The sequence below is a fragment of the Petaurus breviceps genome, unplaced genomic scaffold (genome assembly GCF_028583685.1).
Source record: "Petaurus breviceps papuanus isolate PSGF00001 unplaced genomic scaffold, PetGlider_PUasm1.0 90823, whole genome shotgun sequence".
Classification (NCBI taxonomy): domain Eukaryota; kingdom Metazoa; phylum Chordata; class Mammalia; order Diprotodontia; family Petauridae; genus Petaurus; species Petaurus breviceps.
This window is the reverse complement of record NW_027187352.1, coordinates 7844585-7872296: the sequence shown is the minus strand read 5'-3', so window position 1 is coordinate 7872296 and position 27712 is coordinate 7844585. Positions and strand designations below refer to the sequence as shown.

Sequence of the window (27712 nt, the reverse complement as noted above, 5' to 3'; positions counted from 1 at the left end):
GGTTTCACTAAACCCAAAGTAGCCCCAATCCTTCTTTCTTCCTTTCTTCCCTCCTTGCTGCCAGCTTCCTCTCCCTCCCAGCGTTCCCCGCAAAAGCAACAGAAATACTCCCCCCCCCATACCACCAGGAACATCTATTTCTGGACTTACCTCAAGCAGAGATGCAGTTGTGGCTAAGGAAGGAGAGAAGAGAACCTCACAAGCATCCAGGTTTTCAAATGTTCTGGCTGCAGGGGAACAAAGACAGGGAGTCAGACAGTCCCTCCATGTCTCTCTACCTATTGAAATCCTCCTCTTTTTTTAAGGTCCAGGTCAGGGGGCACCTGAACTGATCATAGGATCATAGATTGTGCATTTTGGAAGAGACTTCAAAAGTCTTTGCAGCCAACTCTCTCATTGGTAAGGTGATTAGTCCAAGGTCACACTGGTAGCAAGTATCAGATACGATGTTTGAACTAGATCCTCTGACTTCAGAGCCATCATACTACACAGATCTCTCCTCCAGATTCTCTTAGGGTGATTTCCCTGGGCTTTCCTTTGCCCTAACCATTTTCTACCTCATATCCTACTTATACATATATATCTCATCTGTTTTTCCTCATCCCTCCTCCGAAGAGATTTTAAGCACCTTGAAGCATTGAGGTAGCACTATGAATAGTACACTAGATTTGGACTCAGGTAGACCTGAATTCGAATCCTCCCTGAAATATTCACTAGGGACCTCACCCAGCCCACCTCATTTTAAGAAGAGCCAACCAAGGCTTAGATAGGTCAAGTGACTTGCCCAAAGTACCAGAGGTGACAGACTTAGTTCTCAAACCCAAATCCTTTGACTTTTAATCTCACATTCTTTTCCCTATATGCCATTAGGTTCCAAGTCTCACATCATGAATGTTTGTAAGAACAGAGATGATTCAATTGGATGCCCAGAGTATGTCTGGTGTTTGCACCCTCTGGGAAAAGAGGTCTCTTCACGCTTATGCTAGGCTGGGGCTGTGAGAACAGTGAAAGAAGAGATTGGCATAGCGCACTCTTATCATCCGCCATAGCTGTGATCCAGGATCCTGGACTCAGAAGTGGTCTTCTCTGATAGTAAGCTCCTCTTCTCCCATCTCTTCTTCTATCACACTATTCTTTGTTGTCACTGTGACCTCCAGTCTCACCACCCCTACCTATTCTGGTCCCTGCTCTGGCCTCACTTTCCTCCCTTCCCAGTTTAACCCAAGAGTTGGTTGTTTCATCTCTACATTATCCTCCACCCTTGGATCCCTTGTTTCTTTGTCCTGTGGTTGCAAGGATATCTAGTCTGACCCCCCACCATTTTATAGATGTGGAAACTTAGGACCATGGAGACTACTAAGTGACTTGCCCTATACAGCTAGTCTGAGACAGAACTGGAACCCAGGTCTTTGCTCCTTCATCTCCAGGGCTCCATGCACTACTCCACGTGGACTAAGAATCCTTAGCCTCCTTCTAGGTTCGGAGAAGTTGCCATATCCTACTCAAAGCCTTTCCCAGTCATCAGTGTTCTCTCTCTTTTTAAATTACTTTGCATTTACTCACCTGTGTATATTTTGCATCTCACCAGGAAAATATAAATTCCTTGAGACCTTACAACTTGGGGGGCTCAGCTTCCCAAGGACTAAACCTGGGCCTTGTGAAGCCATAGCTGAGGTTTTTCAGTGGAAGAGGGTGTCCCATACCCTGAGAAGTGAGGTACCTGCCCCTTCTTCTTTACAGCCATCTATCACATGATTCTCACACCCCTCTTTTCCCTGTGCACCCCATGGTCCAACCACACTAACCTACTTGCTATTCTTCACATATGATGCTCCCATCTCCATGCCTTTGTACTGGCTGTTCCCATCCCTGAAATGCCATACCTCATCACCTCTTCCCCTTGGAATACTTGTTTTCCAGGGGCAGTTAGGTATCACAGTGACTAGAGCATGGGCCCTGAAGTCAGGAGGACCTGAGTTCAAATTTTACCTCAGACACTTGACACACTAGCTGTGTGACCTTGGGCAAGTCACTTAACCCCAATTGCCTTGCCTTCCCCCCTCCAAAAAAAAGAATACCTTCTTTCCTTCAAGACTTAGCTCAAATTTCACCTTTTGCAGGAGGTCTTTCCTAACCCCCACCAATATCTCATGCCTTCAACTCCGTTTACCTTGTATCTATTTTATATGTGTTTTTGTATACCTATATATGTACATGTTGCATTTCCCCTGTTAGAATGTAAGGTCCCTGAGGGCTGAGACTGTATCCCCCATGCCTAACCCAATGCCTGGCACATCCTAGGTGCTTAATAAGAGCTTGATTAACTGATTTTGTGTTTGTAGTATACACCATACCTTGCAAATAGTAACCTCTTAAAAATGTTTGCTGAATCAAATTGGGAGAAAGACAGTGATGAAGCAGGTCTCCCCAGGATCAAATGTATGCTATATATGCCTTATGCAGGACCTCACAACAAAGGTTTCTGGCCTCTGACAAGCCCTGAGGTCCTCCTGTCCAGAGAAGAATGAAAGCTAAGCCCCAACATCCTGTTGTGAATTGACTAAATGAATCCTACCTCCCATAAGTATTTGTATTTAGAGGCTTTCTTCAAAGAAATGAAGCTCTAAGAGTTCCCTTTTAGTTTCTATGGCCACAAGTTGAAGAACATTGGGCAGGGGACTTGTTGGGTGATTTTCAAATCTCACTGTGAGGCCACAATCCTTTCCAGGGCACATTTGGAGATGAGTAATAATCACAGAATCATAAAATGTTAGAAATAGAAGGGACCATAGAACACAGAATATCAAAGTTGGGGGAAAAATTTAGAACATAGAATATAAATATAAGGAGAGACTGGTAGAACATAGACTACCAGAGCTGGAAAGGAGTATAGTAATGAGATAAAACATAGAATTTTACAGCCAAAAGAGATCTTACAGATTATTTCATTCTGTCCCCTCATTTACAGTAAAAGCAAATGACTTGTCCAAGGTCATGCAGCAAGTCAGTCGCATAGCATCCAGACTCGCACCCAGATTCCCCCGTCTTTACCTTCATACTTGAGATTGCCCATGTGCAAAATAGAAGCCAGGAGCTTGGAGATTTCCCAGTTCTCTGTGTCGGTGAACATTAGCACTTTCATGGCAGAGCGGATATTGGCATATTCCTTGCTGTCATCTCGGCCATCACAGGTGGTGCAGTTGCCCTGATGACAGAGACCAGGGTGAGGCTGGGGCAGGGAAGATCCAGTCACTGGCAGAAGGATGCCACTGCCTGAATGTTGGGTGCATTTGTGCCTCGTGGAGAAGTCATCAGTCCATTTGCTACAGGCTCAGCCTTGACGACTCCTATTCCTAACCTCTAAGTCACTTAGAGGGCAATGAAAGCATCTTGTTTTGTTCTGGTCTGTTTAACAGCACCTTAATTTTAAAGTCATATCTGATAATCTTGATTCAAAAATGTTTTTTCCCTCTCCCAGATTAGACAGAGAGTAATTACCGCTGATCTTCTGGTAATATAACAAGCCCTTGATAGTTTACAAAGGGCTTTATGGTTAATCAAGTGCTTTTAAAGTTAGCTTTATACAGCTAACATTTATATTGTGCTTTAAGGTTTTCAAAGTCCTTTACAAATTTTATTTTTAATATTTTGCTCACATCAAACATATATTTTATAGATAAAGAAATGGGGCAGAAAGTGATTAAGTGACTTTTTCCCAGGGCTGGATTTGAACTCAGGTCTGCCTGACTCTAGGCCTAGCTCTCTATCCAGTGCACCACCTAGCTGTCCAGGATCTCAGCTTACTCACCACTAAAATAAAAGGATGGGCCTGGGCACTTAGGTGGCACAGTGAATAAAGTAGCCTCGGTAACAGAAAGACCTGAGTTAAAATCCTGCCTCACCTAAGGAACCCACTTAACATCTCTGTGCATCAGATTCTCCATCTGTAGTAAGAATAATAGCACTTGGATTTCTGTGATATAAACACAGAGTTATTGTGCCCAGCAAATGAGATAATATCAAAGGCTTTGCAAACCTCAGAGAGCTATATCAACATCTGTTATCATCATGATTGATGTCCCAACTCAAACTGACCCATCTCCATTCCTGAAGGATCTATTTCCCCAGGAGGTGGGAGTTACTCCTGGTGCCTCACAGTGGGGCTTGGGGCAGCCATCTGCAGCTCTTACCATGGCCAGATAGTTGTAGTCGGTGGCTTGACCCAGGCCCAATTTCTTCTTCTGGTCTGCAGTCATACCTTCAAGCATACAGTAGAAAACATGGTAATTCCGCTCATCTGGAGCCTGGAAGAGGAGGGATGGGAGAGAAAAGTAGGAATAGTAGAGGAAAATATGGGAACAGAGAGACAGAAAAGGTGACAGAGTGAGAAGCAAGGAGAGAGAAGACAATTAGGGACCGAAACAAAGGTTGGCAGGTTTTGGAGGCCAGTTAAACTCTGATCATAATCAGAGAGGCCTGTCCTTGTGCTCTAAAGTCCTTATTCTCTTCTCCCCTTCAGTGCCCACTGACAGAGAAGACCAGAGTGATTGAGGAGGATTACCAGGGGAAGATATCTTTGCATGAGTCTTCAAGCCCCTGCCTTTTAAAAGCCCAGCAGTCACAGCCTCAGTCCACTAGAATTTATTAAATGCCTACTATGTGCCATGAGGCACTGTGCTAAATATTGGAAATATAAAGTTTAAAAAAAGTCACTGTTCTCAAAGAGATCACAGGGGAGACCACATGCAAACCACTATGTACCTATGAGCTATATATATATAGGATAAATTTTAAAATAATGAACAGAACGAAGGTACTAAAATTAAAAGGGATTGGGAAAGGTAGGACTTTGTTTTGTTTGTTTGTTTGTTTGGAGGGCAATTGGGGTTAAGTAACTTGCCCAAGGTCACAGGGCTAGTTGTGTGTGTGTGTGTGTGTGTGTGTGTGTGTAAGTGTCTGAGGCTGGATCTGAATTCAAGTCCTCCTGACTCCAGGACTGGCTCTCTACTCACTGTGCCACCTAGCCACCCTGAAAGGTAGGACTGTAGCTGAGACTTGAAGGAAGGACTAACTCACAGACATTTCACCCTGGGAGTCTCTAACCCCTCTGACAGGAGCCCCACAATGTCCAGCATAGGCCCACAAGGCATCCCAACCCTAACCCTGGCCCCACCTGTCTGCAGACTCGAGACTTCTCCAAAAGGTACTGCTCGATCTTGGCCCCCTCAATGGCTCCCTTCTTGTTAAAGTGGATGTCGATGTACTTCCCGAATCGACTGGAGTTGTCATTGCGGATAGTCTTTGCATTCCCAAAAGCTGCAGAGAGACCCCCAAGGACCCACCCACCCGGCACACAATTGGGGCCAATGCTGCCTTTGGAGAGGATTTTTTCTAGGCTAGCCTAAATCATGGGGTCCTGGTCCAGGACTGGGGTTCTGACCATAATTTCACTTAGATATCCAGTCCCAGGATGTAGCACTCTCCCATACACATACATAGATAGACACACACCCCTGCCCAACCCTAGGCCTGAGTCCCCATCCTTGGTGGTGAGCCCTCATCTTGCTAAGTGCCAGAGGACAACATGCTGGTGATGGAGAAGGTGGGGGGACTGAAAATCAATGTCAATTGAAAATCACTGGACCTCCCAAATATTCCCTCTGTGCAGCCTTGACTTCCCAGTTCCTCTTGAGGTTGCTGCTAGATCATGTCTTCCTTCTCGTTGCCCTTGGCTCACAAACTCTAAAGCCACCCTTAGACCCTTTCCCCCAATTTGACCTCCCTCAAGAAGATCCCAGAAGCCCAGCCTACCTTCCAGGATGGGATTGGCTTCCAGCACTTGCTGCTCAATCCAGGAATGCTGCCCACTGATGGCTGCCAGGAACTGAAGGATCAGCTTAGTGCTCTCTGTCTTCCCAGCGCCAGACTCACCACTGGTTAATAAGGAATGCAGTGGATGTGAGCTAGGGGCCATACACCCCAGACTCTCAGCATCACAGAGTCTCAGGGCCATGACATCTTTGAATGATAGGATCATCCTTCTAAAATCTTAGAACCATGGAATGATAATAATCCTGGAATCCTAGGTTCATAATCAACAAATATTAGAATCATATTTATCATATCTTAGAAGCAAATATTCATATTTATGGACTCTTAAAATCCTAGACTCATACAAGCATGCCATAAAAATGCCATAGCCTTAAAATTCTAAAATCAGTTATAGAATCTTAGAATTATAGTTACAGACTCTTAGAATTATAGAGTAAGAGTGGGCATAGACTTGTAAGATCCTGGAACCCTAGTCAGAGAATTTAGAAATACAAAATAATCATATTGTTAGAAATGGTAGAGTCAGGAAGTACTAGAATCCTGGCATCACAGACATAAAATCCTGAAATGATAGAGTCATAGTAATGGAATCTTATAGTCAGAGAATAATAAAAATTTAGAATCTTAATTATAAAATATAAATATAAACTATTTCTATATAAAAATGTTATACATAAATATATAAATTATATATAATTTTTAATATAAAATATTTCACACATAGTCATTGAATAATGAAACCATATTTATAAAATCTTAGAATTATAGTAATAGAATCCTAGTATCATAGTCATAGAATATTCAAATCATAGAATTATAGATACAAGAATCTTAGAATCATAGAAAAACAGTTATATAATTCTAGAACCATAGAATCATAGTCAAAAAATCATAGAATCAAAATGATTAAATTTTTTAAAAATAGACTTCTAGTCCTAACACCTAGAATCATAGGTTCAAAGGGTACCTAAATCTTACAATAACAGGGCAATATTTATAAAATATTATCATCATCGAAACACAGACTCCTACTTGTGAGAATCTTATAAACACAGAAGTATAGCTATATAATCAAGGAGTTTGAGAGTCCTAGAGTTTGAGAAGCCCAGAATGAGAGAATTCTAGAGTTAGTCATAGGATTTTAGAATTCTAGTTACATCGTGTCCTAGAACCAAAGTTCTCTAACTCCTGCCTTGGGACCCCGCACTACTGATTGGGGAGAGCTTTTCCTAGCTAGCCCAACATTGACTTGACCCTCTACACTGCTGCTCTTTTAAGATCTTCACACCATAACTCCTTAGCTGTGACCCGACTTGCCACCACCCCCTCTCTGGGGCCCTGTGCTCTTTCTTAACTGGTTACAGTTCACTACAATTAGCCTGACCAAGGCCCCTTATCTGCATGCTCTCTGGCTGTCTTCTTGACATGCTCCCTAGTGGCATATTTCTCTTTCTACTTCTAACTCTAGTAATTGTAATTAAATCAATGATACCATTGCTGGAAAGAAAATGCCAATTAACTGCTCTGTACCTCCACTCACTATGTAATTTCCCAGTCTAAAATACCTCCCACCATGCTTCTATTTGTACTGTCATCTCCATTAGGATGCAGGCATCTTGAGAGCAGAGACTATATTTCTTTTTTAGATTTAGATTACCAAAGCTTTGCACAATGTCTGACACATGTAAGCGTGTAAAAATATAATTTATGGATTCATTCATTCATGCATATAAAAAACTACTCCTTTAGAAGTATAGAATCCTAAACTCATAGTCATAGAATCTAAGTATCCAAGAATGATAGCCATAAAATCTTGGAACAATAGACTTGGGGGTCCTAGAACCTACCAATCCTAAAACAAAGTCACAAAATTTTAGGATGATGGAAATTTTAAGTCATAGAATGCTAGAATCATAAAAGTATATTCCTATAATTTTATAATCTTATAGTCATGGGATCCTAGATGAATAGTTGTAGAATGTTAGCACCAAGGAATTATTATAGTCATTGATTCTTAGAATCATAGAATTAGAAAGTGATGATTATCAGTTTCTAGAAACATCATCATTGAATCATAATTATAGGATTCCAGAATAATAGTCATAGAATAAAAAAGCCTCTTAATAGAATAACAATTATAGATTCTTAAAATCAAAGTCATAGAAATCTAAAATCATAGCCTTAGAATTTCAGTCATAGACTCTTAGAATCATAGGATCTTAGAATCCTAGAACCTTAGGCTTAGAACCAAGAACCAAGTTCTATGAAGAAGATTATTAGTCATAGGATCATAGACATAGACTCAGAATAGTTGTAGGATTTTAGAAACATAGTAGCAGAATCATGGCCATAGAATTCAATAATCAAGGGTGTGCTGAAGCCATCTTTTAATGGCTTGCAAGAGCAGATTGTTAAATTTTCTGGGTGAGCATTGGCAACTCAGAAATCAGTAAACACTACAAATCAGGACTTTATCAATTGTTTTCTTGATTGTCTAGACTTAAGAAAGTGATTGAGAAAAATGTTAAGAATGCAGATTAAATTTAAAAGTGGTAGTTAGGTGGCCCAGTGGATAGAGTGCTACGCTTGCAGTTAGGAAAACGTGAGCTCAAATCCAGCCTTGGACACTTAACTGTGTGACCCTGGCCAAGTCACTTAACCTCTTTCTGCCTCAGTTGCCTCATTTGTAAAATGAGGGCAATCATAAGCTCCTACTTTCCAGGGTGGTTGAAAGGATAAAATGAGATAATATTTGTGCTTAGCACAGTGACCGACAAGTAGGCATTTAACAAATACTTGTTTCCTTCCTTCTTAAAAGTATGTCATGCCTATTTTTCTGGTAATTGGCTGATAAATATTTACAAACATATCCCTGTCAATGATAGTCATAATATCTTAATTATCAAATCTTAAAATAATAGTAGAATCTTGAAATCATAGAATTAGAATCATGTAATTCAAAATTATAAAATCCTTACATTGTTATCAATGAATCAGTCACAGAATCCTAGAATCATGGGATCTTTAGACTTCAGAATCAATAAGTCTCAGTTACAGAATCATAGAATGATGGGATCTTTAGTATTTAGAAACAATGAATCATGGTCACAGAATTATAGCATCATGGATCTTAGAATTGGATCATTGATTAATGAATCGCTGACAGAATCTTTGAATCATAATCATAGAGTTTTAACATCAGAATGTCATAGTCATGGTATCCTACCATTATAGTCATAGAATTTTTGACTCACAAAATCATAGTATAACCTAGAGACAGTATGATCTAGCAGAAAGTATAGCACTAGGTTTTTAGTCCAAGGTCCTTGTTCAGATCTCACTCCTGACACTTACTTCCTCTGTGACCTTGAGAAGGTCAAACCTGTATCTTTTGACTCTAGATCCTAGACTTTTTCCATTGCATGACATTGTGCTGGTTCTCTGTCTCCCTAGCAGCATCTTGTACTGGAGTTGACCCCCAGCAAGTTTCCAGTATTATAAAATAATGTTATGAAAATGAATTCTTACTTGTCCTAAAATTAAGTCTTCTAAACTTTTGGGGGAGAGTTTGCCTCATTTGAAGGTTGGAGGAGAATTCCTGAGGTTCATTATTGTCATAATTTTAAAAGACCGGTTCTTCTATTATTTTAGGACTTTGAACCTCAGTGTCCTCATCTGTAAAACAGGGGACATAATAACACTTGTATTACCTGCTGTACAGGGATTCTGCTTTGTCTGTTTTTTTTTTTGAGGGCGAAGGCAGGGCAATTGGGGTTAAGTGACTTGCCCAAGGTCACACAGCTAGTAAGTGTTAAGTGTCTGAGGCAAGATTTTAATTCAGGTCCTCCTAACTTCAAGGCCGGTGCTCTATTCACTGTGCTGCCTAGCTGCCCCGTATAGGGATTCTGAAAGGACCAAATGTCATGATGGATGTAAACACCTCTATAAATCAGAAAGTACTAAGTACATATAACTGGCAATTCTTGCTGGTGTTGTCAGCATCATTTTAATCTCATTCTTCTTATCTTTTTATTATTATTATTAATTGGTCCTATCTCCTTCTAGTTTCTCTCCTGATGGAAAAGTTCAAGACAACGGTCTATTCACACTGCTCTTCACTCATGCTCTCTCCCATATCCTGAATCTCTCTGCCTCTTTCCTCATCTTTCCCACCTGCTGACCTTTCTGTCTTTCAAAGTCTCATTTCTGAGGATCAGGGATGGGAATTTGCTGATCCCCCAAGCTGGGAGATATTTCTCCTCTAAATTATCTCCTAGTACTGTTGTATACTGCTAATTTTTCTATTATCCTCCAACACTATAGCTATTATTTGTTTCCCTGCCTTATGATCATTACTAGATTATAAACTGCACGAGGACAGAAACTTTATCTCTGATTGAAGCTAAAGGCTTGACAAATAGTAGTTAATAAATGGGCAGCTAGGTGGCACAATGGAGCACTGAACCTGGAGTCAGGAAGACTCATCTTTGTAAATTTAAATCCAGGCTCAGACAGTTAACTAACTATATGACCCTAGGCAAGTCACTTAACTCTATTTGCCTCCATTTCCTCCTCTATAAAAGGAACTGGAGAAGGAAATGGCAAGCCACTCCAGTACCTCTGACAAGAAAACCCCAAATGGGATCATGAAGAGTTAGACATGACTGAAAAATGACTAAACAGCAACAATAAATGTTGAATAAATGAGTGAATCTTCTTGCAGGCTATCCCTTGTTCCCACCTGATTGAACTGGGCTCTAGTTCAATTCTTGCATTAACTTATTGTGTGGTGTTGGTAGTGATGTGCTGAAGCCAGCTCACATGGGCCCAAGAGAGCTGATTGTTAAATTTTTGGTACAAGCATTTATGCCTCAGAAATTAGAAAATGCTACAAATCAGGGCTTGATTTATTGTTTTGTTGATTTTTAGGCCTAAGAAAGTAATGGAGAAAATGTTAATAATACAAATTAAACATGAAACTATGTTGAGTGTATTTTTCTTTTGGAGGGCTAATTGTTAAACATTTACAAACACAACCCTGGGTATCAGCCAAGTTCCTTTCCCTGTCTTCTTCCTTGCCTGGTTTCCTTCTTTGTAAAATGAAGGGGTTAGATTATCTGAGCTCTAAGGTCTCTTTTAACTCTACAATTTACGTTCTAAGGCTCTGTCCAGTTGTAAAGTTCTGTGTTCGAAGGAACTCCTCCATTCTGAAATTCTACCTTTGGCACCCCAAGGCTCCATCTGGCTCTAACATTCAATAGCTCTATAACCCTCTGCTTGCTTGCTTCCTTTCCTGTGCCTCGGGCCCACCTGATGATGCAGCATTGGTCTCGGCTGTTCCGTTTCATGTTGAAGTAGCAGTTATCAGCAATGGCGAAGATATGTGGTGGCATCTCTCCGATCTTTTTGTTGGTGTACTGGCGTATCTGCTCCGGTGAATAGATGGGGAGGAGCTGGTAGGGGTTCACAGCCACCAAGATGGACCCAGTATATGTCTGAGGAGAGACAAACATGGTGCCCGTGGGCAGTACAATGGACCACGAGGGCTAGGGGGAAAGGAAGAGAAACCTAGAGTGGAGGTGGACTCCAAGGAGAGAAGGAGTGATAGGTCCTGAATACTCTGCCTCCTTGCCTCATCCCCTGCCTGGGAGAGTTCATCTTGATTCCCTGGTTCAGCTCTCTTGACTGGACAGCTTATACTGGAAGGACTACGTCCATTTCTCAGCATTACATTTTAGAAGGGATATAGACAAGCTAAGGGCACATCCATAGGAAGGAAACTGGACTGGTGAGAGACTTGGAGACAAGGTCATGTGGGGAATATGTGAATGTACAAAGAGGTCTATGGAAGTACAAGGAGTGTTTAACTTGAAGACTCAAAGGGACCATGGTATCTCTCTTCAAATAATGAGAAATAGACCTCTGTGGTTCTCAAAGGCAGAATCAGTGCTAATAGAAGGGCAGATTTGGGTTGGGCAGGAGAGAAGAATGTGTTCATAATCAAAGGGGCCCAATAATGGAACTGGCTACCCCACGCCCTCACCTCTGCTTTCCTACCATGTATCCCAGGGCTCTCATAGAGGACCTTTCTTTGCACAATCTTGCTTATTCAATTTGCCTGAGTCAGTCCCCTCCCAAGCATCTTTGCCTGGAGCTCAGGAAAGGCTGCATCCAAAGGGTCATTTGTAAATGGACTGCAAAGGGCCCTGGGGAGTAGTAAAAGGCCAGCAGATGGTTCCCTGGCCTGTACAGTTGGGCTCTAGAACTCTGGTTTATCTCAGCCTGTAATGGTTTCAGGCATTCCAAGATATTTCAAGTCTTCTCACAAATATCCTAGGCATCCTCCCTCCCCAGCCAGTTAATGGTGCCCTCAGCTACCCAACATGCATGGTCTCATGCCCCTTGCAATGCCAACATTGGTCAACAAGCATTTATTAAACACCTACTCTGTTCCAGGCACAGGCTTTCATTCTTTAGGATAAAAGTTCTCTGCCCTTTTCCCCCCAAAATAGGCCCCAGATAATTAGAACTGGGAGGCAGAGTCCTGAGCTGAACTGGATGGACATTGCTCAGAAAGGCAGTCCTAGTTCAACAGGAAGAACTCTAGAATAGGGATCTCCAAAGCAGCAAGTTCTATTCTTGGCTCTTCCCCTGATTTACTGTGTGACCTTAGGTGAGTAATCTTCCTTTTCTGAACCTTAGTTTCTATCTCTATAAAATGTGAGGGTTGAACACAATCTCCAGATTCCTTTCTACTTTTCACATTCTATATTTTAAGGACTCCTTCAAACCCTAACTTTAGAACAGAGTATTGGTAGGAGTACTGGACTTCAAGTTATAGATGTCTAGATAATTGAAGTTCCCTGTCCTTAATAGAGAATGATTCCTTCTCAGGTTTGTGACCTACTTCCTAAATTCATTATCTGTTTCCTTCTTCTGGACAGGTGGTTCATAGTATATTCATAGTATCTTTACTAAGAAAACTTGGGTTTTTGAAGCCCATCCCTAACACTTTTATGTCATTCATTATTCAGCTCTTTGATTTCTCATCTGTTGAATGGGGAGAAAGGATTTAATTGGACCAATTTACCTCACAAAGTGACTGTACAGAAAACGTGGTGTCCATCCTTAAATGGTATAGCTTTGGGTGATGTTATTATCACTTCTACATTCTCTCCTCCCACATGCTGCCCACATGCAGATGTTAAGGAGATGCATTCAGCCAAGGTTAGTAAAGTTCTCCAAGAGAACAGACAATGCAGGAAAGAAGGTGATGATGTCACATAAAGCACCAGAATGAAGAGAGTGGTGAGATACACAGAGCCAAGCAATGGGTGACTGCTCTGATAAGAAGTGGATGAGTTAGGAGGCTGATGAAAAAGATTCAAGCAGAGGACCATTGGATACATACTCACCCGCCCTCCACAATTAGTCTTAAGTGTGAAAGGAAATCACAGAAACAAGGAGAAATGATTAGAGAATAAGTTGATTTATTTTCCCAAGGGACCTCCCAAAGATTTTTATTTCCACCATTCTGTCGATACTTATCATGAAATACTGTATATTCTAGTTGTCTGCATTGATATTTTGCACTTCTACTTGACTATAAACTCTTTGGTATGGCTAATGTCTTGTATTTACTCCCTTTAGCCCTAGAAAGTTCCAATTTCCTAGCTGATTGGCAGCCTCCCTGCCTGTAACATCAAGAACCCAATCAACTGTGCCTGGGCAAGAACCTATCCCTCCCTTTAAATAGCTGAGCTTCTCTGCCCCAACAGCAGCATTCCAGCAGGGTGTGAAGATGGAGCCAGTAGTCCCAACAACAGCTTGGCACAGTGTTGCACCAAGACCTGGCATCAACCTCTTGCAAGACTATCCAGGGTTCCCTCTACTAATCCTCTTACGTTGGCCTACAGCCCATCTTGCCCAAGTTTCCCGGGTTGGGTTTCTCTGCTACCCTACAGGTCCTTACCTTTTTTGTGTAATATGGGAGGCTTTGGCATTCTGGTACAACCTTTGGACTCCTTCTCAGAGTCATGTTTTTAAATGTATAAAATAAAACACACAGAATTACAAAGGAAACTAATTATACAGAAAAACTATGGAAATAATTTTTTAAATGGGCCCCAGGTTAAGAACCCCTCCTCTATGGCTATACAGTGGTCATTTCTGTAAATGGACCCTGTCCTGGTTCTCTTTCCTCCTTCCCCTCAGTGCCCACCTGAGTATCTACAGTTAATCTACAGCAAGCTAAATGAATGGGCCAGTTGCTTTGAACAATGACTAGCCTGTGTAATTCTTCTGGGAAATCCTTTTAGTCCCATTCAATCAACAAGCATTTATTAAGGAGCGTTCTGTGGACCTCACATCTTAGCCCTTGTTCTAGGGGGGGGATCTGCCAACTGGCCCCAAGTAAATTTAGGAAGGAGCTCTCAGCTGAGGGGCAGCTACGGTATGTCAGAAATAGGGGGCAGCCACCTCTGGAAGACATTAAGAGTAATAATAGCTAGAATTGATGCAACACTTTAAGGCTTACAAAGCACTTTCCATATATCTTACTTGAACCTTACAACAACCCTGAGAAGCAGATGCCATCATCAATCTCATTTTACAGCTGAGGAAACTCACATAGCAAGTATCTGAGGTAGGATTTGAACTTCCTGACTCTAGTCCCCACCAGCACCCTTTATCCTGCCCCTGACTTTCACTAATGTGGATGCCCAAGGCTGTGATGAGCAGGGGGATGGGAGAGGAGTATAGAGCTATTCCCCCAAAGGATAATCCCCAATTTTCCTTTTAAAATATTTCTTGCCATCCTTCCCATGCCACCAATGAGGAGAAGTGGGCTACAGCCTTGGACCCCACCCCAGAAGCATTGTTTGCCTTTGAACTCTTGCTGAAATGTGGGATCTGTCTCCTGTCCGATATTCTTTTTATACTGTTAAGTTTCACCTTGCAGGGCCTGTCTGCTTAATTCTGGGTCCTTTCTGAATTTGGGCCTATATGCCTGATTGGGTTAGGTTATCTCTAATTACCCTCCAGTTTTCTCTAGGTGTTGCTAGATTGTCAAGGAACATAGTGTCTTATATTGATTGGGGGCTGAGGTTTGGACCTAGTTTCATTTTGGTTTTCCCATACAACCAGCTATCTATGACCTGGTTATGCTGGAAGTCTTTTTTTTTGCTCTTTGGAGGCCAATTGGGGTTAAGTGACTTGCCCAAAGTCACATGGCTAGTAAGTGTGTTAAGTGTCTGAGATAGGATTTGAACTCAGGTCCTCCTGATTCCAGAGCCGGTGCTCTATTCACTGTGCCACCTAGCCGCACCCATGCTGGAAACTTTTAAAGCTAGAAACTTCCAAGTTAGAAATTCTCCATTTCTCATCTGCTTGGCACCTCCCTGCCAGTGACCCTAGAGTTCAGGAATCAATCAGGTAAGCCTGAGCAAGACTGTAGGCCCCTCTGTATAAAACCTCTGAAGTGACCATTGTGTGTGGAGTGAAGGTGGATCCAGGGGCTCCAAGGAGAGCTTGTCATCCTGTGAGCAGGATGCTCAAGACCAACTTTTATTTCTCTCTTCTTGGTATGTTCCTGCTGGGGTCTGAAGACCATGATGCCTGAGGCTCCCTGGCTATCTTGCAAGCTTCAACAAATCAATCAACAAGCATGTATTAAGTTCCTCCTATGGGCCAAGGCTGTGCTAACAAGGGCTGATTGTTTCCCTCCTGACTTTCCCTGTCCCACTTTGGAAGGGTCATTTCTGACCTGTGCTAAGAGGTAGGACAGGATCACTAAAGAGGCTGTTTTTGTAGCAGCAAGGTGGCTAATAGAATGCTGGATTTGGGGTCAGGAAGACCTGAGTTCGAAACCTACCACTTACGCATCCTGGGCAAGTCACCTAACCTTTCAGCCTCAGTTTCCTTATCCATAAAATAGGTATAATAAAAGCAGTGACCTCACAGTCTTATTGTGAGGATCAAAAGAAAGAATTATAAAGCACTTTGCAAACCTTAAAGCTCTATATAGATGCTATCTATTATTATTATCATTGTTCTTATTTTCTTTGTTACAGAGGAGGGGTCACTTCTAGGCACAGGATATGGAGACTATCCAGAAACGATTGAAGAACAGGTGTTAATAAAGCTTATTTTTAAACGTAAAAACAATAGGCTTGGATGTGATTTCTAAGGGTTATTGTGCCTGAGATGTGTCATGTTCTATGTTCAAACATTCTCTGTCCCTTTTAACCCTTAGTTTTCTCTTTCAAGGCCCTTTCTAGGTCTTCTATTCTATGTCTTTAACCAAATGAAATAACAGATATGTTAAGTGACCCTGGGCAAGTCACTTAACCCTGTTTGCCTCATTTTCCTCATCTGTAAAATGAGCTGAGGAAGGAAATGGCAAACCATTCCAGCATCTTTGTCAAGAAAACCCCAATGGGATCCCAAAAGGTCAGATATGACTGAAATCACTCAATAACAACAACATATGTGAAAGGACTTTAGAAACCATAACGTGCCCGGTGACTGTAAGGAGATATCTATCCATATTACCTCACTCCCTCTCAGACTCCCAAGCCCTTCCTAGGAGTCTCTGCCTATATGTCTACACTAAGCATAGGATTCCAGAACCCTGGACTGTGCTTCCTCCATTGGGCTTCCAAAGTCCCATGTCCCAGGGGATGAGCCCATACTGAGGCCAGATGAGGAGACAGCCTCATCGAGGCCTCTTCCACCAACTAGGGTAAGAAAATCCTCCCCTGGCAGGAGGCCAGAGGCACAATGAAAAGAGATAAGGGAGAAACAGAGTCCTGGCCAGTTACTCCAAGGAAGCCTAACTCCGGACAGCTAAGGCTGAAGGGCACATAGATCTGGAGAAACAGAGGGATCAAGGTCCTTCTGTTTGTCAGAAAGATAATAATAATAATAAAATGTAAGGTTTACAAAGTGCTCTCCTTCCAATCACCCTATGAACTGGGTGGAGGAGTATGATTCTGTCCATTTTACAGAAGGGAAAACTGAGGTCCAGATAAGTGAGGTTATATGCTCAAGGTCACATAACAAGTGAGTGGGCTCAGGAAGCTGGTCCCTGGACTCTCTGTTCAGACTCCCTCTGCTACACCACCCTCCTCCCAGAGGCCTCACTCAGGCTGTCTCCTCATTAAACATTCATTGTTTCACTGTTATTAGAGGAGTCTCCTAGACTACAATGTAGGCTCCCTGAGAACAGGGTCTATGTCTCCTCCTTCTTCTGACTCCTCCAAATCCCCCAGCATAGAATTGAGTGAGTAATGGTTGAATAAATGCTACATGAGTGGTTGATTTTAAATGGCCACCTCTCTGACATGTGCGGTTTGGGGGTGGGGATGGGAAGGACCTTCTGTCAAGCAAATCCATCCTTGGGTCATGGGGGATCTCATTTTCCAAATGTCCTGGTCTGCAATTTCTAGAGTTTCACTCAATAAACATTTACTAAGCATGAACTCTGATCTTCCTACTGTTCTTCCCACACAATACTTCATCTCTCATCTCTAGGCCTTTGCATTGGCTGTATCCCATGCCTAGAATGCACCTCTGACACTTTTCTTCCTTGGCTTCCTTCAAGAAAGCTCCAATCTCACCTTCTGCAAGGGGGCTTTCCTGGTCCCCTTGGCTGAGTGCTTTTCCATTCTGAGATCATCTCCCTGCCCTGTATGTTCCTAATTATTTATAGGTCATCTTCCCCATTAGAATGAAAGCACCTTGAGATCAAGGACTGTTTTGGCTTCTATGTATCCCCAGTGCTTAGCATAATTTCAGGCACAAAGTAAGTCTACATAAAAATGGCGATTGAGGGGCGGCCAGGTGGCGCAGTGAGTAAGAGCACTGGCCCAAGAGTTGGGATAACCTAGGATCAAATCCGAGCTCTGATACTTAGCACCACACCCAGAAATAACTGGCTATGTAACCTTGAGCAAGTTACTTAACCCCAATTGCTTAAAAAAAAAAAAGGTGATTGACTGACTAACTGATCTACTGTATGCAAAGCCAGTTAGATAGCTAGGTGGCTCATTTAACAGAGCATTTGGACATGGAATCAGGAAGAGTTTGGACCCAGTTTCACACACTTATTAGCTGAGCATGTCATTTACCTTCGGTCTGCCTCAGTTTCCTCAACTGTAAAATGAAGATAATAGTGCCAATCTCACAGGGCTATTGTGAAGATCAAGTGAGATAATACTTGTAAAGCACTTGGTACAGTGCCTGGAAAACAGTAGGAGCTAAACTAATGCTATTATTATTATTAAATTTTATACTGGGCTTTTATGTGGGGGCAGGGAGGAAGGAAAGGAAACACATTGTATGGAAACGCATAAGAGCTATTATCTGCACTCTGAAGCTCATGTTCAGGAAGAGAGGACACAATTACAAAATGATTACAAAAATAATATATAATAAAATAATACAAAAATATACATAATAAAAATAGTTATAACCAAGGTAGAGTACGATAAGCTATATTATGTATAAAGCACTAGGAGCTACGATGGGAGAGAGATCATGTCTAGTTGAGAGGTCAGGGAAAGCATTCTAGAGGAGGTACCCCAAAATGAACTTATAACACTTTTAATGTGTTCTGAACAGAAAGAATACAAGTCCATTTTTTCTCCACTAGGGAAAGAATGGGATCATAGGTTTTAAAGCTAGAAGAAGCTTTAGAAATCTAACCCAACTCCCTCTCTCTCCACTCCAGGAAGGAAGAGAAAGTCCTCTAACATCTCTGGGTTTCCATCTCAATTAAGGGACTTTTCCAAGGTCTCACATTAAGGAGGAGGTCTGAGATTTAAGCCTATATGCCCTGGCTCCAGATCAGAGAATATAGACAGGAAGAAGAGAGAACTGAGGAGAGAGTCTTAGGGCACATCGTCATGAAGAGTCTCTCTCCTTGGAGAATTCTTACTCTGGGCCAACCCATCCTCACAATCCTCTGGGTTGGCATTTCTATTCTAAAGGATGTGATATTTGGTATTCCATTGGGCCAGTGGCCCAGCTGCCAGGAGAAGTATGCAGGCTGGTAACTTGAGAAGATGCTGGGTAGGAGGCCCCAAAGGTAACTCTATGCAAGCAGTGAAGGCTGCCATGACTAGGGATCAATGCCTCAGTGCCGTCACTGGGGAGAACAAGGAAGTCAAAAGCTACATTCTCTCATTTCTGATTGGTTCTTGGGACTTGGTGTTCTTTCCAGCCAAACTAGACCCATCATCCTTCAAGGCTTATCTCATCTTCAAGGACCACCTCATGTATGACATCATAGAATCCTAGGAGTCCATGGCACAGTGCAAAGAACATTGGGGGTCCAGGGACCTGGGTTTAAATCTTACCTTTGAAGTTTATTTCCTGTGTGACCAAGTCACTTAAGTTTCAGTTTCTAATCTATAAATGAGGGTTGGAACTAGGTAATTTCTAAGGTCCCTTCTCTGTCTATGGTCCTATGGAGGAGACTTCAGGGAGCACCCCATCCCTCTCCTTACCCCATCCAGTTCAGGAAGCTTCTCTCTGGCATTCCTAACAGGGGATCATCCAGCCTATGGTTGCATAACTCCAGTATTGGGAACTAATTCCCCACTGAAGTGGCCCATCCTACTATGGGTCAGCTCATATCATTAGAAAGGTCTTGACGATATTGCACTGAAATCAGTTTCTCTGTAACTTCCCCCAATTGGTCCTTACTCTTCCTATTGGGGCCACATTAAATAAATATGATCCATAGAGCCTTGGACTTGGAGTCAAGAAGACATGGGGTTCAAATCCCACTTCATAGAGCTTAAAGCTGTGTGACCCTGGGTAAGTCACTCAGTCTCTATGCCAGTTTCCTCATCTATAAAATAAAGCAGTTGCAATCAAATAACCTTTAAGGCCCCTTTTAGCTATAACTCTGTGGTTTTATGAAACTTTTAGATATTTAAACACAAATATCAAGTCTTCCAGAATCTTTTCTTCTGGCTAAACATCCCTAACTCCTTCAAACTATTCTTATAAGACATATTGATTAAAGTATAGTAGGAAAAGCCTTGGATTTAGAATATGAGTACCTAGTTCAGATTCTATGAACTGTGTGACACTGGGAAAATCCCTTAACCTCTCTGGGTCTCCCCATGTGTAAAATAAAAGTGCTGGATTAGGTCATCTCTAAGATCCCTTCCAACTCTAAACCCTATAATTAAGTTTTCTTTTCTATAGGGCTAAACATTTTAAAAGAACTTTCCCCGTCATTAACTCTGGGAGGGAGTCAGTGCACCTATGGTTCTCCTTATTTCACAGAGAAAGGAAATGAGGCTCCCAGAGTGGGAAGTAACCTGCAAGGGGCACAGCTGGTAAGTGAGGGAGCCAGGACTTGTTTCTTGCTACACTTTCAGGTCAGTTCCTGACTCCAATTCAAGAAATATTTATTAAGCACCTACTATGCGTAAAGCTGTGCTCAGTGCTGGAGGACATAGTTTACCTAAGATTGTCCCTGCCCTCATAGAGCATAGCCTGTAGGAGAGGAGGAAAGGATGGCTTCCCGTAGTCAGGGACCATGCTTTACTCATCTCTTTAGTAGGCAATTAGTAGGCATAACTTTTTCTAAACCTCCCTTCAGCATCTATTTAGGGGTCTTTTGTCCAAGAATTATAGAATCATGGAATTTTAGAATTTAATAATTGATTGATGAATAACGGGCAGCTAGGGGGCACAGTGGATAGAGTGCCAGGGCTGAAGACAGGGAGACTCATCTTCATGAGTTCAACGCCTACCTCAGTCACTACTTAGCTGTGTGACCCTGAGCAAGGCACTTAACCTGTTCCCCACTTTCCTCATCTGTAAATCAGGGATAATAATAGCATCTTCCTCAAAGGTTGTTGTAAAGACAAAATGAGATAACACTTATACAGCACTTTGTAAACAAATTAATGATACAGAAATTCTGACTGTTACCATTCTTCTCCTTGTTATTTTTATTCCCAGTTCTGACATTCTATGTTCCAAGGTTGTTTCCAGTGCTGACCTTCCATGTTCTGTATCCTAAAGGTTTTTCCAAGGCTGACTTTACATGTTTTAAGGTCCCTTCCAGTGCTAATATCCCATGATTCACTAATTCTTCTCTCCTATGTAACATTGGACAAGTTACCAGTTTCCTGTTCTATAAGTGGAGGGCATTGGACAACAGGGTGGTCCCTAGAGACCCTTCCAGATCTAACCACTTACAGCCTCCTTTTAGTTCTAAAATTCCAATTGTTTATATGATCCCAAGGTACCTTCTAACTCTAGCATTCTATGCTCCAAACTTCTTTCCAGCTGTGAGGTTTTCTGTTCTAATGTCCCTTCCAGTTCTGACATTTTAAGATTCTCTGATCCAGGGGTTCTAAATCTCAACTTGGTAAAATCTATGGACCCTTGTTCAGAATTATGCTTTTAAATGCATAAAGTAAAATACATAGGGTTATAAAGGAAACTAATTCTATTGAAACACTTATAAGAATTATTTCTTAAGAAATTAAGTTCATGGACATCAGGTTTTAAGAACCCAAGTCCAACCCACTTGGAGGAGAGAAGCCTTGAAGACCCCATGGACTGCATTAGACCACCCCCATCCCTCTGTTCTTGAAGAGTCAGGTCAGCTACATGAATCGCATCAAGGTACTGACTACATTATCACATTAATGTAATCCTACAACCCACAGAGCTTTCAGAGACCATGCTTGTCCAAAACATCTTACTGTACAGACCATATGATTGTACTATTACACAACTATTTCAACCACATGGGTGCATGGATCAGGCAATTATACAGATCATCCAACTGAATATACCATGCATTTAGTCCAAACAGACAATGACATAGACCAGGCAACTCTAGAGACTGCATTCATAACCGAGGAGGTAAGGAACCAATGATTGCATTGTGGCCCAAGAATACAATTGGGAGAAGACATGGTACAAGGATATGTGGCCTGGGCTCTCTCCTCTAACTTTCTTGATGACCTCCTTATCAGCATGCAGATGATGCCCAGATCTACATATCCAGCCCTAGTCCCAGTCCTGAGCTCCAGTCCTACTCACCACCTGCCTATTGGACATTTTGAACTGTATGTTCCCTCAAACTCAACACGTTCAAAACAGGACTCATTTATCTTTCTTCCCAAACTCACATTCTTCCAGTTGAGGAAGTGGGGCAATGGTCAGGAGGCAGCTTGGAACACTGGCAAACCATGTCTTAACTCCTGGTTCTTCCACTAATGTATGCTGTGTCACCTTTTACAGATAAGGAAACTGAGGAAAATAGGGTGGAGTGACTTGCCCAGGGTCACACAGCTAGAAAGCATCTGAGGTCAGATTTGAACTCACAAAGACGAATCATCCTGACTCCACGCTCTATTCATTGTGTTACGTAGTTGCCCTGCCTGGTACATAATAGGTGCTTAATAAATCCTTATTTCTGTGCTTCCCAAGATCTCTTCCTGCTCTAATATTCTGTTCTAAGGTCCCTTTAAGGTCTGTCTGTATTCTGTCCTTTTATGTTCTAGGAGCCCTTTCAGCTCCAACACTGTAAAAACTATGATCTCTTCTATCTTTGATATGCTATGCTCTAACATTGTCACTCTTAGAGTCCTTTACATTTCTAAAATGTTATGACTCTATGAGAAAGTAAATTCAATGTATTATCCAAGCATTGCAGTGAAGGATGCTGCTCCCTCCCATCTCCCTTCTGCCCAAAACTCATAGAAGAGGCCTATGAAGATATCTAAAGGAAAAGTCTATTGGTGGTAGCAGATGGGGGACAAGGAGGGGAGGGAAGCTTCAAAGGGTAGGCAACTCACGTAAATGACGTGGTCCCGGTAACGGATGAGAAGGTTTCTCAGGATGCCAGCCTCATTAAGGTCCCCCAGGCGGATCATATCCTCCACTCCATGGACAGAGGTGGGGTGCATGGGTTTGATGTTGGTGGCATTCTGTGGAGAAATCCAGTGCTCCTGGAGAAAGAGAGAAGTAGACACATGAGACCTTCTCTTGCTCTGTCCTCTTCTTTCTTTTCTTCATCCCCCTCTCCTTTTTCTAATTTGAATCAATTACTGTAAAATTCCTGTCCATCCAGTCTTTGCTTGAATATTTGCAGTAATGGCACTACCTTCCAAAGCAGACTGTTCCATCATTAAATATCTCTGGTCTTTAGAAATCTCTTCATTGAGTTAAAATCTGCCTTTCTACAACTTCCTCACATCGTTCCAGGCACCGAAGCCAAGAAGAACAAGGTTAATCTTTCTCAACAGCCTTTCAAATCCTCCAAGATGGTGATTGTATCCTGACCCCATATACTCTCCCCAAGTATTCTCTTCTCTAGGTTAAATACTAATAGTTTCTCCAACTGGTCTTCTGTCAGGAACTTGAGACCCTTCAAATACTAGTTATTAGTCAGGAAAGACTTCCTTGAGATGATGAGTCTTGGAATTGAGTCATTCAAACAGAGATTTTTCTTATTAATCTCAGAGAGGCTCTTCAGGCTAAGGGGGAGTCAAGCTTGAGAGTTAGGGTGTCTGGATTTCAGTAGTGATGACTACTAATTGCCATCAGTATTGTCATCATCTCATTCTTCTCATCTTCTTTGATGGAATTCAGGTAGAAATGATCCTGGGACAAGGTGCTACCCTGCGTACTCCTGTACAGGAAGTGTTTTAAAAAGTGTTTTTTGTTGTTGAGTGAAAATATAGAATTAGGATGTCAGTTCATCCCCTATAGCAGGGGTAGGGAGCCTGTGGCCTCTAGATCACATGTGACCCTCTTGGTCCTCAAGTGAGGTCCTCTGACAGAATCCAAACTTCACAAAACAAATGTTGAATTTGTTCTGTAAAATTTGGACTTAGTCAAAAGACCACACCCAAGGACCTAGAGGCCACAGTTCCCCACTCCTGCCTAAGAGGCTCCCTGAAGACATTCTCAGTACAACCCCAGTAGTATACAGGACTACAGGAATGACAACATCTCATCCTGTTTCCATGTGATTCTGACCACCTCTGCTAGGTCTCTATATTTTGATAGTTTTTTGCTCCATGTAGCTTGGGATTGAGTTTCTAGTATGTCAACAGCTACTAAAAACATTGTTTTACATTCTTAAGACAACTGAAAACAAATGTTGCAAAATTACAAAGAATAAATTTGGCCCCAAAGAAGAAACATAAGAAGACACCTTTCTTCACTCCTTTTCAGAGGTGTTGATGGGGAAGGGCCTCATGGGCTTAGAATATCGCATATAATGTCAATTTTTTTAATGTGCTGGTAAGTGTTGCTGAATTTTTTATCTACTTTAAAAACAATTCTTTGTTCAGAAGATATAGCTTTCTGGGAAGGGACTATGGAGGGATAAAAGAGGAAATTCACATGATACAAAAGCAAAGGCGCTATCAATAAAAACCTATTTTTTAAAAACCATTGTTCTTTAAGTTTTATGAATTAATATATTGCCTGGTGATTGTGGGCAACAATTTGGTCTGTGATGATGGTCTAGGTCCAGCATAGTTTATTGGTGTGAGGGCAGTATTTGTAGTTAGGGGATTTGCTATCTGTCTATTCATAAAAGATGATAAGCTTCTGATATATAATCCTAGCTACCAGGTTATGTCTCTCTAGGTATCCGGTACATACAAAATGTTCCCAGCCTGCAAGAAAGTTGTCAGCAATAATAATAATTGCAATAAATGTATATTTAGTGCTATAAGATTTGCAAAGCATTTTATATACATTATTTTGCTAGAACCTCACAACAAGCCTTCAAGATGGATGCTGCATGTATTATCCCCATTTTCCAGATGAGGAGACTGGGTGGGGCTCAAAAAAGTTGAGTGAGCTGTCCAGGGTCACATTATTAATGTGCCAGAGGACATACTTATACCTAGGTTTCTCCTGACTCCCTCTGTAATGCTCTTTCCACAAGGTTGCTTTTAACCTTTAGTGGGCTTCCACAAGCTAGAGATCTTCTAGGCTTGGGTATCTTCTAAGAAGGAATTCTTGTTTGGGTAGAATTTGGGACAGGTAGCCTCTGAAATCTCATCTGACTCTGAAATTATGAGATTCAAGTCACTTTTTCCTTTTTGGGTTTCAGTTTCATCATCTGTAAAGTGGATGGCTGAACCAGGTGATCTCAGTTCTCTAACATCCTATAATTATCTACTGCAACTTTTATTTAACAGGAGAGGAAACTGAGGCCAAAGGAGAAGTAGTTTTCCCAAGATCACATAACACTGTCTCCTCCATGTCCCATCCTCATGGGAGGGGGGAAGGTGGCTGACAGAGGAGTGAGTGTCAGGGTGTACTTAAAGGCAGATGGGGTGACATGGAGTTACCAGATACCACATGACATGCAAAGCAAACCAGGAGAAATCTGATCCTAGATCATCACCAGGTAGTACCCACATCCAGAGTCCCTGCCACCCACACTCATTCTTGTCCCAGGGAAGCTCAGAGGATGAGGCCCCAGGACCAAATCCCCAGGGTTCTGGCATCCTTTGTTGGGGAAAGGCCTAGGAAATCTGACTTAGAATTCCCAGGGACTGTGGGAGAGGGGTGCTTCCCAGACCTAAGGCCAGAGGAGTCAGTGCAAAGGAAACCAATTCAATCTGATCCAATAAGTATTTATTAAACACAAACAGAAGCATGTGTGCCACCCATTGTACTAAGCAATGAGCCTGCAAAGACCCCCAAGAAGTTTACGTTCTAACTTTGAGTTGTGTGTATCTCCATAGCTCTCCTTTCAGAATCCCTCCTGACCCAAAGCCCATTGCTTGGCTTCCCAAGCATACAAGATCCTCTACAAGATGGCACCTATCACTGGTCCAGTCATGTCTCCAATTATTTATTTCCATGTATTCAAGATTCCAGCCAAACAGGATAACTCTCTGCCCACTGAACACACAAGCACTTTCCAACATCCAGGCTTTTGTTCACACTGGTCCCTATCCCTCTTTCCTCTTTCTTCCCTCTTCATCAATGGAATTCCTACCTGTCCTTTAAAGACCACCTCCTCCAAGAAGCCTTCCCTGGTTCTCACTCTCATAATAATGACTTTTCTTTTTTTTAACAATAGCTTTTATTTATGTCTTCCTTCCTCTCTTCCCAGCTCAGCCCAATGCTCTGCATATAGTAATAAATGTTTGTTGAATTAGTGGATAGATCTACTGACCCGAGGGACCTTAGACTATAAGGCTGGTGGGGGTCTCTGAGAACAAAGACTTTAAGCTGGAACGGGCCTTAAAGGACATTGGGTCCAATCTTCCTTAGTTAGCAGATGAGAAAATTGAGGCGCAAAGAGGTTAAGCGACTTGCCCAGGGTAACCCAGCTAATAAGTGTCTAAGGCAGCACTTGCACCCAGGTTTTTCTGAATTCAGAGCTCTATCTCATCTTTTTCATTTTATAAGAATGAAAGAAGTCTGATTGTTTTACCCTTTTGTTCTGATTCCTCTTTCACAACATGACTAAGGTGGAAATATGTGTAGTAAGATTGTACATTTTATAAGATTATACAGCTTATATCAGATTGTATGCCATCTTGGAGAGGGTAGAGGGGAGGGAGGGCAAAAAATAATTTGGAACTCAAAATCTTATAAAAGTGAATGGTGAAAACTATCTTTATATGTAATTGGAAAACATTAAATACTATTAAATGGGACAAAATAAAAACGGAGAAGGAAATGAGAATTTATTAGACATCTGCCATGTTCCAGGCCCTGCACTAAGTGCTGTACAAACATTATCTCGTTTGAGCCTCACTACCACCCTGTAAGTAAGGTAGTACCTGTAAGGTAGGTACTATCCTCATTTTACAGATGAGAAAACTGAGGCAAACAGGGCCAAGTGACTTAGCCAAGGTCACACAGCTAGGAAGTGTCTGAGGCCAGATTTGAACTCTAGTCTTCCTGACTGCAGATGTAGTGCTCTACCCACTCCACCCTCTAGCTTCCTTTTAAAAGAGGATACTGAAGGCTGAAGATGGAGTTGTAACTTTTAAAATTTTGAAATTACTACAAAATAAAATGGACATTTCCAGATATATAGTAGAACAGAAAAAGAAGATTGGATATGAAACTGTGGATATCTATTATGTGTATCTTGCTTCTCTCTTAAAGCACATAATGAATTTCATATGTAACTTTCAAAGCTATCCTGCTTGTCTGTGGTCCCTTCTGGACTTACTTCTGCAAGAGGTCTTTCCCAGCCCTTTTAGGTGCTATTTTCTGAGATTACCTTCCATTTAACTCTATTTGTGCCTTTTATGGACCTAACTATTTATTTACATGCTGTCTTCCTTATTAGAATATAGAATGCAAGCTCCTTGAGGGCAGGAACTTTTTTAAACCCTTTCTTTGCATCCCTCAGCACAAAGCACAGTGCCTCGGACATATAATGCTTGTTGGCTGTCTGATTTCTATTCTCTTCTCTGCATTAAAAAAATGCTTTATTGATGGTTGCAACTTGTCAAGGTCATGTAGAAAGTCAGTGGTAAATACAAGATAAGACTCCAAAGCTGACATGCTTTCCACTGTAAGCTATCTCCAAATTTGACTTCTGGGTGACTAGTGATGACTTAAAAACTGTAAGGGGACAGATGGAATTTCCTTTGCTCTATCATCATGTACAGTGAGTGTGCTGAGCAGGAAGGGAGACTTCAAGGTATGAGGTAGGCTTTGCTATCCTGGGACTGGTCCAACCCAAAGAGCCCAAGCATTACCATGTCCTGTTCCTACCTCTTGGAACTTAGCCATGTAACCTGGTATTTGGGAGTGTTCATACTGATCTCTCCATGGATGAGAAAAAGGTGGTAAAAAGAACTGTGAATTATGGTATGTCAAATCCAGAGAGGTAGCATTCTTTCCC

General features: G+C 41.8%; 1 protein-coding gene across 1 annotated transcript in view; it reads right to left on the bottom strand.

Moving 5' to 3' along the window:
- Positions 1-27712, bottom strand: part of MYO7A (myosin VIIA) — a 165133-nt gene that overhangs the window by 136813 nt on the left and 608 nt on the right. The window contains exons 2-8 of the mRNA XM_069070910.1: positions 22668-22820; positions 11143-11327; positions 5812-5933; positions 5174-5316; positions 4191-4304; positions 3052-3205; positions 151-227 (exon numbers count right to left, since the gene is read on the bottom strand). Coding sequence (XP_068927011.1) covers positions 151-227; positions 3052-3205; positions 4191-4304; positions 5174-5316; positions 5812-5933; positions 11143-11327; positions 22668-22820 — 948 coding nt within the window. The remainder of the gene's footprint in view (positions 1-150; positions 228-3051; positions 3206-4190; positions 4305-5173; positions 5317-5811; positions 5934-11142; positions 11328-22667; positions 22821-27712) is intronic.